General features: G+C 48.0%; 1 protein-coding gene across 1 annotated transcript in view; it reads right to left on the reverse strand.

Annotated features, from left to right (window-relative positions):
* The window catches only part of F5 (coagulation factor V), a 67,455-nt gene that overhangs the window by 45,571 nt on the left and 4,973 nt on the right, over positions 1–16,911 (reverse strand). Inside the window, exons 3-7 of the mRNA XM_084620127.1 lie at positions 13,870–13,992; positions 11,379–11,591; positions 10,455–10,598; positions 9,669–9,890; positions 8,785–8,950 (exon numbers count right to left, since the gene is read on the reverse strand). Coding sequence (XP_084476253.1) covers positions 8,785–8,950; positions 9,669–9,890; positions 10,455–10,598; positions 11,379–11,591; positions 13,870–13,992 — 868 coding nt within the window. The remainder of the gene's footprint in view (positions 1–8,784; positions 8,951–9,668; positions 9,891–10,454; positions 10,599–11,378; positions 11,592–13,869; positions 13,993–16,911) is intronic.

Below are 16,911 nucleotides of genomic sequence, written 5' to 3' on the forward strand. Positions count from 1 at the left end.
TGGTAAATCTGTATCCAAGTTTTTCTAGAACCGTTTTTAGCATGCCATCATGTTCAGATTCATCTTTGCCATTCACTAGAATGTCATCTTGAAAGTAAGTAACACGCATTCTCTCACCAAAGATTGCAGGCATCATTCTCTGGAATACTGGTGCTACAGAGGCCTTTTGAATTGGAAAAAACATTCTGCAGTGATGAAAGCTGTGTACATGTGGGATTTTTCCATTAAGGGGATCTGGTGGTAAGCCGAGCATAAATCAAGAGTCATAAAGACTCTTGCCTCCTTTAAGGTGAGCAGCATTTCACTGATGTTGGATAGAGGATGACAATACACAACTATGTTGGAATTTAGATCTCTCAAGTCCACATACATGTGGATAGCATCATTGGGCTTCCTGGCGAGAATGATAGGAGAAACCCATTCTGATGAATCAACTCGTTCAATCGTATCTCCTTTATGTTGTTTCGGAATCTCCTTGAGTGGTTGTCTCACTGCAACTGGTATGTTTTGCATTTTATGTTGTACAGGAACCACATTATATTGTAGCTGGCACTTGTGCTTGAACCTTTTTGCAACCCCTGCAGTGTCTGTGAAAACTTCTGGAAAGTCAGATTCCCATGACCCAAGTGATCTGCTTGTAGATATCTAAGTTTCTACAGATGGATCGGAGCTGTTCTTGACCAGCCTCTTCTCCCCACGATCCAGGAAATCTAATACCTCCTGTGTCGTACAGGCAGGAGTGTGTCTGTAACATGTAGCCAGCATGGTCAGCTAGGCAGTTGCTAGGTGAGCTCTCCAAGCTGGGCAACCAGGAAATGGAATTCCAAAAATTCATGGGGCTTTTAAGGGGAGGGGCAGCTTCCTGCATACCTGCAGCAGAGTTCAAAGCAGAGAGAGATCAAAGGAGGGACATTGTGGGACACCTCCCGGAGGCCACTAAGTTGATGTAAGTAACGCAGTGTCTACACTGACACTGCATCAACCTAACTACATCAATCCTGATTCTACGCTGCACATGGAGGTGGAGTTTAGTTGGCAGAGTGGGGCAGTTATGTCAGCAGGATTGGAATTTAAGGGTTGACACTTCCATAGTTAGGTCACCGTAAGATGCCTTGCATTGACCTAACTCTGTAATGTAGACCAGGCCTAACCTGACGCTCTGCCACTGAGAGTGAAATATCTGTGCCTTGGGGTCATCTGACCTGGGCCCTGCCAGGGATAGGTTGTGTGAATTTGTCAATTTAACAGATAAAATGATCAGAGATCAAATTGTCATGAAGACAACAAGTTCCCCCAAGATTTGTGAACAACTCCTCATGATAAAAGGCCTTACCTTGGAGAAAACCATAGAAGCTGCCTGATGAGTGAAAAGCACCATCCACTGTGTTAAGTCACTTTCTGCAACACCAGATGTCTTCCAGCCAGCAGGTTAAGACAGTCCGATACAAGACTGCAACCTGCAAAACTCCTAAATCTACATCCTTTATTCCCAACCAACTCTACACTGTGCTATTTGCCAACTCCCAACCTGAATTACATGCTTCAGACATCCACCATAGCCTCTGGGGTGTCTCCCACCCCCATCAGTGACTATTTTACAGCTACCATAGAGTACAAAAGCTGTAAACCCAAGGGGGAAAAAAAAAATCTATGTAGCCCAAAAGAGAGTTTCTATTTTAGGATGGAATTATCAAAGGGGGCTTCAAATGATATTAGATCTGAACAGTACAGAACATATTCTGCAAACTGAGGAAAAAAGGACTACAACAGGGACCTGCAGCAGTGCTGCGTGAAAGCCAAGGAGCTGCAGCAGGCATACCAGAAGGCAAGGGAGGCCAACAATTGCTCTGGTGTGGAGCTGCAGACCTGCCACTTTTACAAAGAGCTGCATGCTATCCTCGATGGAGAACCTACCACCACCTCTCCCAAGAGCCCTGTGGATTCTTTGGAGGAACCTGAGTCTCAGGCCCTCTGCTGTGAACAGTGAGGAGGAGGAGGAGGAGTATGGGGACAGGCGACCAAGGTATCCAGTGGTGCAGCAAGTCAGGACATATTTTTGAGTCCTGCGCAGTCCAACTAGTCCCTACAGTCCAAAATAAGTGAGCCTGATGCAGGGGAAGGAATTTCTCGTAAGTATGCAGTTTGCTTTGAAATTGCAGGGATGGAAGGCCCAAAGTTGCAGGACACATCTGTTGATTTACTCTTTTTTTTACTGATGCTAGGTAAGGTAGTGAAACAACCAACAGAGGTAGAGTTGCTATCTGCTTTTCATCCCCCTCTAGAGTTAGGCAGAGGGTCCCTGCAGTTTGTGCTCTCCAGGATGTCCTATGCATCCTCCATAGAGATCATGAGGAAACTTCTCGGGATGTAGTGTGCAGTTCTCAGCCAAAGGTTTCTGGGGAGGGCTTCCTTATTTCTTCTGCTGTGGTAGGACACTTTCCTACACCACTAAGCCCTGGTCTACACTACTAGTTAAGGTCGAATTTAGCAGCGTTAGGTCAATTTAACCCTGCACCCGTCCACACGACCAAGCCTGTTTTGTCGACTTAATGGGCTTTTAAAATCGATTTTTGTACTCCTCCCCAGCGAGGGGTTTAGTGCTAAAATCGACCTTGCTGGGTCGAATTTGGGGTAGTGTGGACACAATTTGACAGTATTGGCCCCCGGGAGCTATCCCAGAGTGCTCCATTGTGACCGCTGTGGACAGCACTCTCAACTCAGATGCACTGGCCAGGTAGACAGGAAAAGCCCTGGGAACTTTTGAATTTAATTTCCTATTTGGCCAGCATGGCGAGCTCATCAGCACAGGTGACCATGGAGTCCCAGAATCGCAAAAGAGCTCCAGCATGGACCGAATGGGAGGTACTGGATCTGATCACTGTATGGGGAGAAGAATCCGTGCTATCAGAACTATGTTCCAAAAGACGAAATGCCGATATATTTGCCAAAATCTCCAAGGACATGATGGACAGAGGCTATAACAGGGACACACAGCAGTGTCACATGAAAGTTAAGGAGCTGAGCAAGCCTACCAAAACACAAAGGATGCAAATAGTCGCTCCAGGTCAGAGCCCCATACATGTTGCTTCTATGATGAGTTGCATGCAATTCTAGTGGGGGCCCCTACCACTACCCCAAGGGGGGAGTCTCACGCAACAGGGATGAGGATTTTGTGGATGAGGAAGATGAGGAGGAGGAGGAGGTTGAGGATAACGCACAGCAGCCAAGCGAAGACTCCCTTCTCCCTGGCAGCCAGAAACTGTTCGTCACCCTGGAGCCAATACCCTCCCAACACTCCAAAGGCAGGCTCCCGGACCATGAAGCCAGAGAAGGCACCTCTGGTGAGTGTACCTTTGTAAATATAATACGGGGTTTAAAAGCAAGTGTGTTTAATGATTAATTTGCCCTGAAACTTGGGATGCATTTGCTCCCAGTATAGCTACTGGAAAAGTCTGTTAACGTGTCTGGGGATGGAGCGGAAATCCTCCAGGGACATCTCCATGAAGCTCTCCTGGAGGTACTCTAAAAGCCTTTGCCACGCTGTGGGGGGAGGCCTGTTCATGCTGAGCTGTCCGTGTTTGGCTGAGAGAGATCTTCCCTGATGTAAGCCACGCGGTAGGGTGTGTGTGTGTGAAGCACATGTGCTATGTAATGTGAATCACTTGATTCAGTGTGAAATAGTCTTCCCTTTGTTCTCTAAAATGTATTTCTTTTCCTCCTGCAGCTGCAAATGTTTCTACGCTCCCCCTATCATCTCCACCCCAGAGGCTAGTGCAGGTTAGAAGGCGAAAGAAATGCACTCGCCATGACATGTTCTCAGAGTTCATATAGTCCTCCCGCACTGAAAGAGCCCAGCAGAATGCGTGAAGGCAGACAATGGCAGAGTCCAGGAAAGCGTTAAATGAACGTGATGACAGGAGGCAGGATGCAACGCTGAGCCTAATGGGGGAGCAAACTGACATGCTCAGGTATCTGGTGGAGCTGCAGGAAAGGCAGCAGGAGCACAGACCACTGCTGCAGCCCTTGTATAACCACCTGCTCTCCTCCCCAAGTTCCATATCCTCTTCACCCAGATGCCAAGAACGCGGGGGGTTGGGGGGCTACGGGCACCCAGCCACTCCACCCCAGAGGATTGCCCAAGCAACAGAAGGCTGGCATTCAATAAGTTTTGAACTGTAGTGTGGCCTTGTCCTTCCTGCCTCCCCTCATCCACCACCCCACCCAGTGCTTCCCTCCTCACCCACCCCTCCTGGGCTACCTTGCAAGTTTTCCCCCTGTTTGTATGATGAATTAATAAAGAATGCATGATTTTGAAACAATAATGACTTTATTGCCTCTGAAAGCAGTGATTGAAGGGGGGAGGTCGGTTGGCTTACAGGGAAGTAGAGTCAACCAAGGGGGTGGGTTTTCATCAAGGAGAAACAAACAGAAGGAAGTAGAGTCAACCAAGGGGGTGGGTTTTCATCAAGGAGAAACAAACAGAACTGTCACACCGTAGCCTGGCCAGGTTTTCAAAGCTTCTCTGATGCACAGCATGCCTAGCTGTGCTCTTCTAATCACCCTAGTGTCTGGCTGTGCATAATCAGCCACCGGACAATTTGCCTCAACCTCCCACCCCGCCATAAACGTCTCCCCCTTACTCTCTCAGGTATTATGGAGCACACAGCAAGCAGCAACAACAATAGGAATGTTGGTTGTGCTGAGGTATAACCTAGTCAGCAAACAGCACCAGTGAGCTTTTAAACATCCAAAGGCACATTCTACCACCATTCTGCACTTGCTCAGCCTATAGTTGAACTGCTCCTTACTACTGTCCAGGCTGCCTGTGTACGGCTTCATGAGCCATGGGAGCAAGGGGTAGGCTGGGTCCCCAAGGATAACTATTGGCATTTCAACATCCGCAACGGTAATTTTCTGGTCTGGGAAGTAAGTCCCTTCTTGCAACTGCTCGAACAGCCCTGAGTTCCTGAAGATGCAAGCGTCATGCACCTTTCCTGGCCATCCCACGTAGATGTCAGTGAAACATCTCTCGTGATCCACCAGCGCTTGCAGCACCATTGAGAAGTACCCCTTGCGGTTTACATACTGGTGGGCATGATGGGCCAGTGTCAAGATAGGGATATGCGTTCCATCTATCGCCCCAGCAGAGTTAGGGAACCCCATTGCAGCAAAGCCATCCACTATGACCTGCACATTTCCCAGAGTCACTTCCCTTGATAGCAGAACATCAGTGATTGCATTGGCTACGTGGATCTCAGCAACCCCCACAGTAGATTTACCCACTCCAAATTAATTCCCTACTGACCAGTAGCAGTCAGGCATTACAAGCTTCCACAGGGCTATTGCCACTCACTTCTCAACTGTCAGGGCAGCTCTCATCTTGGTATTCCTGTGCTTCAGGGCAGGGGAAAGCAACTCACAAAGTCCAAGGAAAGTGGCCTTACATGTGCGAAAGTTTCGCAGCCACTGTGAATCATCCCATACTTGCAACACTATGCGGTCCCACCAGTCTGTGCTTGTTTCCTAGGCCCAGAATCGGCGTTCCATGGCAGGAACTTGCCACATTACCACCATGATGTCCAAACTGCCAGGGACCGTGCTTTGAGAGAAGTCTGTGTCCATGTCCTCATCACTCTCATCACCGTGCTGCCATCGCCTCCTCGCCTGCTTTTGCAGGTTCTGCACGTACTGCAGGATAACTTGCGAGGTGTTGACAATGCTCACAACAGCAGTGGTGAGCTGAGCGGGCTCCATGCTTGCCATGGTATGGCGTCTGCAGAAGAGCAGAGTTGCAGCAGAAGTGGTGGATGAGGACTGATGCCACAAGAATAGATATTTATACAGAACGACGAGACGACCAGCAAGGTGGATTCATGGCACCAGGAGAGCAGAGTTGCAGCGGAAGCAGTGGATGATGATGATGGTTAGCAGTCCTACTGCACCGTCTGCTGACAGCAGTATGTCGTCTGCATGGAAAAAAGGTGCGAAACGATTGTCTGCCATTGCTTTCACGGAGGGAGGGGCGACTGACGACATGTACCCAAAACCACCCGCGACAATGTTTTTGCCCTATCAGGCATTGGGAGCTCAACCAAGAATTCCAATGGGCAGCGGAGACTGCGGGAACTGTGGGATAGCTACCCACAGTGCAACGCTCTGAAAGTTGACGCTACCCAGTATGCTACGGTACTGTGGACGCACTCCGCCAACTTAATGCGCTTACTGGAGACACACACAATCGACTGTATAAAATCGCTTCCTAAAAATCGACTTCTATACATTTGACCTAATTTTGTAATGTAGACATACCCTCAGCGATTACTTCAACCAGAACCATTGCAGCACACGGACAGGCAGCATACGTCCCTGGTTTGCAGCCAGATACCTGTTCCCTTCCAGCCTCCATTACCCTCAGGAGTAAGATATCAGCTAAAATCACCACTGCCCGTGGAAAACAGTGCCAGTATTCTATTCAGTTGCCCTAGATGCACACACTCATGCCCGTGAGCTATCCCCATCTCCCCCCCACAACCCTTCCCTTCATGGTTGTACTCATGATGACTGGACTGCAGCGAGTATCGATCACAAGGAGAAATGAGAATCTAGTGCTTGCAACTTGTGTGGATGAAGGGGAGTGAGTTCAGTTTACCAAGTTTCCATTTATCTTGTGAATACACTCACAGTAGTACCTCTGTGCATTGTACCCTTTGCAGTTGGAAATGTGGCCTTGGGGGGGAGGGGCTGTCTCTCCATCCACACTAGTAGAGCGGCTCAGCCAGATAAGGAGGAGAAGGAAGAAGAGGGATGGCATGTTCCAAGAGATCCTGCAAGCCTCTGCTGCTTTGGATACCAAGCACGGGGCTTGGATGTTCACCCTTGAGGACAGCAGGCCAGGGATAGAGCGGAGAGGAGAAAGGTGCAGGAAAAGGACAGAGATGTGCAGCAGGAGATGCTAGCGCTTCTCAAGCAGCAAACAGACATGCTGCAGACTCTTGTTGAGCTTCAGGTTCAACCATCTTGTGCTCGCCTCCTTCTGCAGCCCAAAGAGAACTGCATTCTGGGACCTCTGGGGCCACTGCACTATCCCTACCACAACACCCTGGACAATCACAGCTGCAAATACACTGACCTGTGTATGTGGAAACTTGTTGGATTTCCCAACTCCAAACTGAGTCCCAATTGATCAGTAGCAGTCGGGCATTGCAAGTTTCCACAGTGCAATTACCACTCACTTCTCCACTCTCAGTGCAGATCTCATTTTGGTGTTGCTGCGCAGGAGGGCTGGGGTGAGTTCAGCACATAGATCCAAGAACATCCGAAAGTTCTGCAGCCACTGCTCATCTTCCCAAACCTGACGTGATCCCACCCGTCAGTGCTTCTTTCTCCGGCCCAGCTCCAGTTCCATCATGAATGCCGTCAACAACTTTGAATTGTTTCTTTCTATGTCCCAGAGCAAATCTAGCCTCCGAGAAATTGTCACGTTCCCTGCAGCAAATCTGGCGGCTCTGCAAATACTGCAGGACCAGGCACGCCATTCTCACAACACTCATCACAACAGTGCAGAGCTGTGCAGGATCCATGCTTCTGACACAGATAATGGACAGCCAGGAGGGATGCACAGGTTTGTGGGGATTTTGAGAAGAGGCGTGGAACGTTATGGGATGCAGATGAAATTATGAGATGGAGAACACTGCATTATGGGACGTTGAAATCATGTTCCTAGTCACCCCTGCGCGACTCCTTTTGCATCGATACAAGTGCTGCTAGTGAGAATGCGCACCGCCGACAAAAACAGTGCAGTGTGGACACGCAAAACTGATGTAATTACTGCAGTGGCTGTATGCTGATGTAACTTAGGTGGACATCATTTTGTCGCATAGACATGGCCTTCGTCTGCACAACAGCACCACTCGCCTAGGAAACCTCCTGCTGCCTTGCAGTGTCAGACTCCCTAGGCTTCCAGGATCTGCAACACTATGCAGTTCCACCAGTCTGTGCTTGTTTGCTGGGCCCAGAATCGGCGTTCCACTGTATCAACCAGCCCCACTGCCACCATGATGTCCCAATTGCCACAGCCCATGCTTTCAGGAATGTCTGTGTCCATGTCCTCATCACAATCATCCTCGTGCTGGTGTCTCTTAGCCTGGTTCTGTACATACTCCAAGATAATGCGCGAGGTGTTTACAATGCTCACAACAGCAGCGTTGAGCTGAGTGGGCTCCATGCTTGCCGTGGTATGGCATCAGCATGGGTAACCCAGGAAAAAAGGGGCAAAACAATTGTCTGCCGTTGCTTTCAAGGAGGGGGGGGCGACAGACGACATGTACCCAAAACCACCCTTGACAATGTTTTAGTCCCATCAGGCACTGGGAGCTTAACCCAGAATTCCAATGGGCAGCAGAGACTGTGGGAACTGTGGGATAGGTACCCACAGTTCACCGCTCCGTAAGTCGATCCTAGTCACGGTATTGAGGATGCACTCCACCGACTTAGTACACTTGGTGGGGACATACACAATCGACTGTATAAAATTGATTTCTAAAAATCGACTTCTATAAAATTGACCTAATTTTGTAGTGTAGACATACCCTAGGACTTCTACATAGTGCATTCCATAAATACCATGCAACCCTGCCTCTAATATTCCTCCTCTTCTACAAGATTGAGTTCCTGTGAAAAATATGCAGAAGGAGTTCTTAAGGGCTAGGACTTTACATTATATAGCGCATTTCCTAAGCCACCTCAAGTTAACATTCATCAGCACAATATAGTTCACCATTTTACCTATCAATGGTCTCTGGAATTTCTGGAGCATAATCCCAGGTGACTTCTTCCGCAGCAATGAAATATTCCCAGTCCTTAATCATACGCAATTCCTTAAAGGATAATTTCTTCTTGAACACGTCTTTCCCCGCACATTCTGTTATGTTGAGGTAACCGTGCATTCCAGCTGGTTGAAGAGAGAGACAGTACAATGGTTACTGTTAGTCCTATGAACACGGCATTCCTACAGCCCATCAGCTCAGGATGCATGAAAACATTCACTCATTGACCTGAGTCTATTCAGGTTGAAAAAAAAGAAGAGTTCAGGCATTAAGGGTGGTATTTTCAAAGGGGCTTGTGGGAGCTCAGCTGAGAGCTCAGCAACTAACTCGCATAGCCTCCCTTGAAAATACCAGCCTAACTGACAGCAAGAACTGCCCCTTTTCTGTTAAATGAGCCCTCCAACCTTTCACAAGAGGGAATCCACTGATCCATTACAACAGAGATCTCTTCACTCCAGGGGGAAACTAACATCCACTGTTAAAGATGAGCAGAAAAGATTTTTTGCCTACTGAACTGCAAAAGTTCTCTGTTTCTCCTGAAAAAGCTGGTCAATCTCCAGGTTTTTTTTTATAATGAGGCTCATCTGAGCACTTTCCAGAGAGTTAAAAACTAAGTTATATTCATTGTTGCCCTCTAGCCCCTTTGCAGAAGTCATCCTAATGAGCCCCATCTTGCAACCCTAATTTAAACAAAATGCCCTGTTTCCACTGATTTCCTAGGATGATCCCAAATGCGTTAGCCACCACATTTGACAAACTTAGCAGCACTTTAGGAGATAAGGAGGAAGAGACAAGAATGACACTCTAACTGTATAACTGCCACCTGAAGAGATGTTCCCTTGCCTTGCAGATGCTTCTGGACAAGAGAAGATATCAGCCACCTTCCTTTCTGGCTCACGGTCATGTTTGCTGTGGTCGATGCACCTCCCACAAGGCTGATGGTCGAGACCTTGCGACGATTTTGTTCCAGGACTTGCCCATTGAAATGGATGGAGAAAATCTCTGGTTTGGAGCTCATTCCTATCAAATGCCAGCTAATGTTATCGTATGTGCAAGCTCCTAGGTCTGAAACAAAACAGCAGCGTTCAGAACACAGGCGAATCATCCCAGAATCACAGAATGGTTCATTAATTCCCACTGGTATGTGAAAAGTGAATACCCACTCTGCACTTTTAATAAAGTCTCTCTGATATCTCAATGGCCATGTCTAGGAATGGATACTGTATAGGCCATGGGTGGGATTTTCAAAAGTACTTAAGTGGATTAGGAGTCTAAATCCCATTGAAGTCAATGGGAGTTGAGTGCCTAACTCACGTAGGTGCTTTTGAAAAACCTCACTCCTTATCCAGTGGGTGGCAGGAAGAGATTTAATTGTCTCTCTGCACAAACAGCCACGCCCTTGGAAGCCATGTGCTCTTGGCACCAAGGGCAGACTGCAGGGGAAAGCGGTGGTGGGTGGGAGCGCACACATGCTCCCTTGTGGAACCAGATGCTCAACGTAAGGTTATACACGAGTCTGTGCCACTCTACTCCTTCTGTTTGCTTTCTACAGCCCTCTAGTGTATGCTGCAGTGAGGAGTAATACACAGTTTGTGGACTCTGGCTGGACACCACGAGTACGTACAGTACCTGGCAACGTCCCATTAGCGTAACCATTAATCGTGTACAGGAGAGAGGTTGATTTTTGCCAGCTTTTGCTTTCATCGAACACAGCAAACATCAACACATATTCTTTGTCAAACAGCTTCTGTGTCCCATCTTTCTTCAGGCTTCCTGTGGGAGGAAACAAGAGGTATCAGATAAAGGCAAAAATAAAAGCAGCTCACATCAACTAAAAGGCATCCAGATCTATTCCATGAGCTTTCCGCACATGCCAGCTGCACCTGGGCACATAGGACGTCTTTTCAAAATGTGCTTGAGGTGAATTTAGTTCTGGGGAAAGGTGCTGGATTGGCAGCTTTGGAGACTGAAAGCCTCTAGCATCCACAGAACAGGTTCAGCAGAGGGAGCATTTTTAATATGGGCAAAACAAAATGTTTCTTCCTAGCCTCCTTCTCAGAAACAGTTGAACAGTTTTGGGTACAACTTTCCAAAATTTTTCCATCTGAGGCAGACACCTGAAATGGTAAATTCCAGCCTGAACAGTTAAAGTTTCACAAAGTTATAAGCAATTGAAGTTGGGGGTCTCAAAATGGGAAATGTCAGGCAACTTTAATATAAAGCGATGTTACCAGCCCTGCCTACAATTAGAATTATTCCAGAAACTAGTGTGCATTACAGCTAGTCCAGAACACTGTAACCTTGAGCCCTAAAATAAAGACAGAGGAAACAAAATCAGTTTCCTCTAAACTGCCTGCCCAGAAACACGAGAAGGGAAGAGGGAAATGAAATGCCTTCCCACATTATGATACAATCTTCAAGCTCGATTTTTATGTTTTTTTGTTTTTATCATTACCAGAACAGAAAGCAACACTATCAGAATGTGCTAGGCCACTGAAACAGTAGACCAGCTGACATTTTATAGCTTTTGTCTACCCACAGCATTTTGGTTACCTTTTTTACATATAAGCAATGCTCCAATCAGACCAGAGTTAAAGTCCACCACCATGTTCTCATGTGAGTAATAGATATAGGTGAGACAGGGAGGGTCGGCTTCTTTAGGCCCAATTTCTGCAGTGATCTCCCATGTGTATTTATACACCAGGCCTGGAGGCACAGCATCGTCCAGTTTTTCAAAAGAAGATGTTCGGTCAGCATACAGGGAACCTGCATAGGTAGAAGTCGAGAGAGGGAGGTAGAGGTGGCATTGAGGGAGGGAGGGACTGATGAACGTGTGAACAGGGTTTTTACTACCATTGCCACCCATACACAGAGAGCTTGAGTCTTCTCTCACCTGCACCAGCTTTACAATGGTGTAACTCCATTCACTTCAGCAGAGTTACTCCCGATCCTCACTGGTGTCCCTGAGAGCAGAATCAAGACCAGTAGTCGGTTTCATTTACCCAGGCTGATGTGGTGGGGGAGCATAGTACAACTGCTCAGCCTCTCCATGGTTGGAGTCAGGAGTGATTGAGAAGGTACTAGCTGCCCAATTCACCAGCTCTCCACTGATCCTGGTCCAGCCTCCCTCCATAACACTGGCCCTGTAGGAGCTACTGCAGCCTTCCGACTTTTGTGCATTACAAATCTGAATGGTGATAACATTGCATTTATGTATTTAATTTGTTTGCATTGTCTACAGCCAATAAATATGTTCACTTAACAAGAAGGCTTCCTGGAGGTTATCAAAATTCTAGCTGCAAATAAGATGAGAAATCAGTGAAATATCAACCTGAACCATCATCAAACAGAATCGGAGATTTTCAGTGACATGTGATCGTTCCTCAACACAGAGCTCGACTCTGCTCCCACTCAGCTGAGAGCAAAACTCCTCTTGGGCTCACCATACGAACAAGGCATTAAAGAAAACCTCAGAGAGCTCTCCCGACAAACTGATTAATAGCAAGGAACAAGATCATCTAGAACTGGGGAGTGGGGTGGAGGAGGGGTGGGCTGGGAAATCTTGGACGTTTTTGCAAAAAATGTATTCACACAGTTTGAAATTTCAACATCTGAAAAAAATCCCAACCCCCTCGAGAGTTGCTGAAAAGGGAGAACATTTTTCCAGATATTGTTTCGAGATTCAAAACATTTCAACCACCTATGACATCATCAACCCTAATGCAATTAAATATTTGCAAGCTGACAGCCCACGTGCAGTCACTGAAACCAGTGCAAAGGGAGTGTAAAATGCTACCATTCTGACATGGAAGTGCTTTACATTCACTTTGCACTGGTGAAAATGAGACACAAAGTGCAAATTGGGCGCATATTCAGTAATAACGAACCCATTACCAATGGTGGCAAATACCTTGAACTCTAAAGCCTTGGAACTGAAAGAATATAAATACATTTTCTTTAACACACACATTTAAACATTTACTGTATGGGAGGATAGTTCCCAATCTTTAGGGTAAGGTTCTTTCTGAAAACTGTAGGTGTTTGGAGTAAACAGCGTGTGAGGAGGCAGGACAATGTTGTGCAGTTCATTTAGTGCATAAACAGCCACAGACTAGATTCAAAGGTCACAGGTCATCAGTCTTTGGGGGATTTTCTGAGCATTTCCTCCCTCACCACTCTATTTTCTACCCCCTTGTTGCACTTGCAGCTCTATGCAATCTAGCTGATTGAGCGCCAGTTAGAAGAAGTTAACATCAAATTGGATTCCATCCTTAATTTTATTAATGGATGTTGGTAAATCATTTGGCAGGATAGAGTGGCACTGTTTTAAACTGATAGCTTTACTCAAGTTTGATTTGGTCTCTATGGCATTCTCGACAACCAGCAGGATATATTAGTACCATGCCTCTAACAACTGACAGCCAAAGGCCAGATCTTGCAAGAAGCTGAGCTCCTCCTGGGAGATACCAAGTACCCTTTGTCATAGTCCCTGGGTAGGCCACCCCTTCTGAGACCCTGTTCCAGTCCCCCGACTGCATCCCTTTCAAGTGGCAGGGCTGTGCCTCCACTTCTTTTTGGGGTGAGATCCCCTGATCCAACCACTCCCTGACTTGGTCTCTGGGTCACACCTCCCTGGTTGCCAACCATGATATTGAGCAGGCCCAACAGCTTGGCACCTGCAAGAGGTTCTCCTGGGGAGCCTGTGGTCAGTGGTAGTACGCAGTGACACAGAAGCAGCCTCTTCAAAACAAAAGTATGATTTGTTTGCCAAAAGGCACACAGCACTCAGAGAGATGGATTGAAAATAAGAGACCTATACACAGACGGTCTTACCTACACTAGGCATTCCCCTCATGTCCCTAGGTAGCCTTGGAGCCCATGTTTTCTTGGGGACCAAATTACATCCTGCTTGCTGCCCAAATTACGACCTGACATCAAAGGTCGATGGTGTCCATACCCTGGACTTGGTTTTCGGCCCTTCTGTATCTAAGATTATATAGTCTTGAGTAGAAAAAAAAAATAGATGGCATTTTACACCACATACCTTCTGATAGTTTGTTGTAAGCTATGCCTTGTGGGTAAATGCTCAGTGGTTTGTTGGCCATGTTCTTAAAGTGAACTACTAAAGTGTCTCCCACTTCAGCATGCAGAGTTGGTCCCAGAAGTCCTGCAGAAATTCAGCATAAAAAAGAAAAAGAGATAATGAGCATCAAATGGTGCATCTTAGTGAAAGGGAGACAGGTACCTTCTCCTGAGCGGGAAAGTGAACTCCTGTTAAAGGACAAGTTGCACAAAATAAAGGCAGAGGATTTAATGCCAGTGCAATGAGGATTGAGGCTATCCAGTGATTTAGCTGTGAAATATCTAAATGGTGGAAAGGCAAACAAGGATCTAACACAGGGGTGGGCAAACTACGGCCCGCGGGCCGGATCCGGCCCCTCAGGGCTTTGGATCTGGCCGGCAGGATTGCCCCCTGTGGTGGCACAGACCCTGCATCGCTCTCAGAAGCGGCCAGCACCACATCCCTGAGGCCTGGGAGGGCAGCCAGAGAGCTCCGTGCATTGCTCTTTTCTCCAGGCACTGCCCCCCGCAGCTCCCATTGGCCGGGAATGGGGAACCGTGGCCAATGGGAGCTTCGGGGGAGGTTCCTGGAGGCGCAGTAAGGGCAGCCCTGTGGAGCCCTGTGCTCCCCCCTCCTCCCAGGGGCCGTGCAGGGACCTGGTGCTGGCCGCTTCCTAGAGCGGTGCGGAATGGGGCTAGGGCAGGCAGGCAGGGAGCCTGCCCTGGCCCCTGTGCGAGCTGCTGCCACCCTGAAGCCACTTTAGGTAAGTGGCACTGGGCCAGAGCCTGAACCCCTCCCTCCAACTCCCTGCCTGCACCTCGCACCCCTCCTGCACCCCAACTCCCTGCCCTGAGCTCCCTGCTGCACCCCTGTGCATACCAACTCCCTGCCCTGAGCCCCTTGTCGCACCCCGCACACCAACCCCCTGTCCTGAGCTCCCTCCTGCAGTCCGCACCCCTCCTTCACTCCTGCCTTGAGCACTCTCCTGCACTCTGCACCCCTCCTGCACTGCAATCTCCTTCCTTGAGCCCCCTCATACACCCTGCACCTCTCTTCTGCCCCAATCCCCTGCCCTGAGCAGATTCCTGCACACTACACCCCCTCCCGCATCCCTCACTCCCTCCCGCACCCCAACCCCCTGCCCCGGCCCTGCATACAATTTCCCCACACAGATGTGGCCCTCAGCCCAAAAAGTTTGCCCACCCCTGCTCTAACAGATGTGGCCCAATGTAAATGAGGTCGTGAATTATATATTCAGCAAAGGACACTGAAAATCACCGGAAAATTCTGCACATGAACAGAGAAGGCTGTTTCCTGGAGATGGAAAGTTTAGTGAACAGACAGCTTAAAAGTTGGGGAGAGGATTTCTCCCTTTACGAATTAGTCACCGGTACTACCAGAGTTTTAGGAAAGCAGACAGAAGTCTTAGGGAGTGTTTAATGCAACATCCAGAGCAACAGCCTCCACAACACAAAGTATGCCTCCACTTCAGTGGGACATGCAGTTGCTAGCATGGGAATGCCTTGCCAAGCGGCTTTAATCTAGATAGCACGGCTAAGAGTAGCAGAAAAGAGGCAATAGCGCAGACCCAGGTGCAGGTTAACAATGTCAGTACATACCTAGGAGGAGCCCACACTGAAGCCCATGCTCCTGCATCTTCTTTGCTACTTTTAGCCACGTTAGCTACATTTAAGCTAGTGTGGGTATGCATACCTGCACTGATATCACACTTCCCAGTGCAGTGTAGATATACTCACAATCAGGGAAGAAAAGCTCCTTCAGTCACAGAACGCATGCTGAGGAAAAGGGGTTGGTAAGAAAGGTATTGTAGCGATGGCCTGAGGCATCTTCCACTGCAGTCAAAAGGATTTTTTCCATTGACATTGATGCACAAATGGAGCAAACCCTTGCAAAGGTGGTTTCTTTTAATTTAACTAGACATTTACCTGTAAATACATAGCACCTGTCAATGAGTAGCACCTCACTCCACCCAGTGACTGCATCATAGGGAAAAGCCAGTTTTACCCATCCTATCTGAGGGGAGGGCTTTTATGGAACAATGAAAAGTTACCAAAAGATAGAACAAAGGAAGCCAAGTATTGGAAAGGGGCATATCAATGCAGCCACCACACAGGAAGGGGAAGCACTGTGCAGGAGAGAGCAAGGTCACAGGCTGGGGGAAGGAAACTCCATGTGGGATAAGCCACCCAACATGTAACAGCCTGCATGAGGCAGGGGAAACCCTGCCTGCCTACCTTCCTGGACACAGGTGTCCCTCCAAGGACTCCCAAGGGAAGAGTGAGCTAGCTAGGCACATTGCGCTGAGGATGGTTCTTGTGTTCTATATCATCTGTATTGTCTTGTGCTTTATGTGATTAAGTAAAAGAGCAACTGTGTTAGGCTCTGTGCAGAGCGTGAGAGTGTGTTATCTGCTTCACAATTATCACATGCCTCCTGTTCAACTAAACCTTGGAGTGGAGTGTAGAGAGAGGGTGGGTTTGAGTACAGGAGTGGTGGAATCCATCATGGGGAGTACTAAGGGGAGAGCCTCTGCAGCTGTGCACTGATCCAGCATGAGCCCAGGCAGAGGATGGCAAATGGTGTCAAACAGAGCCTGGGGTTGGAGGATTGAGTGTGATCAGTGTGACTGTTTTGCACAGCGCTACATGTGTGGGAGATTGATAGCAGTGGAAGGGAGCAACACCCACATTTTTCAAGTTCTGGAAATACACAAACCGGCCTCCAGAAATGGGTGCCCACATATTCTGCAAATGCTGCAGTAGTGTACACCTGTATGGCCAGCAACGGCACCGCATACAGACCCATCACACAGATGACGTTCCAGGAGCACGAATGATCCCACAGAAGGGATCATTCTGCAACAGTATGATCATAGCAATATATTAGAAACATGCAATGTTTGCGCGCACACACAGATCCTAAACCCTGCGCACACAGCAAAACACGGCATGCACAAAAATTTGCACAGAAGCACAAATATTTGCACAGAAGAAATTTTTTGCG

This window comes from Lepidochelys olivacea (assembly GCF_965140295.1).
Source record: "Lepidochelys olivacea isolate rLepOli2 genome assembly, chromosome: 1".
Lineage (NCBI taxonomy): Eukaryota > Metazoa > Chordata > Testudines > Cheloniidae > Lepidochelys > Lepidochelys olivacea.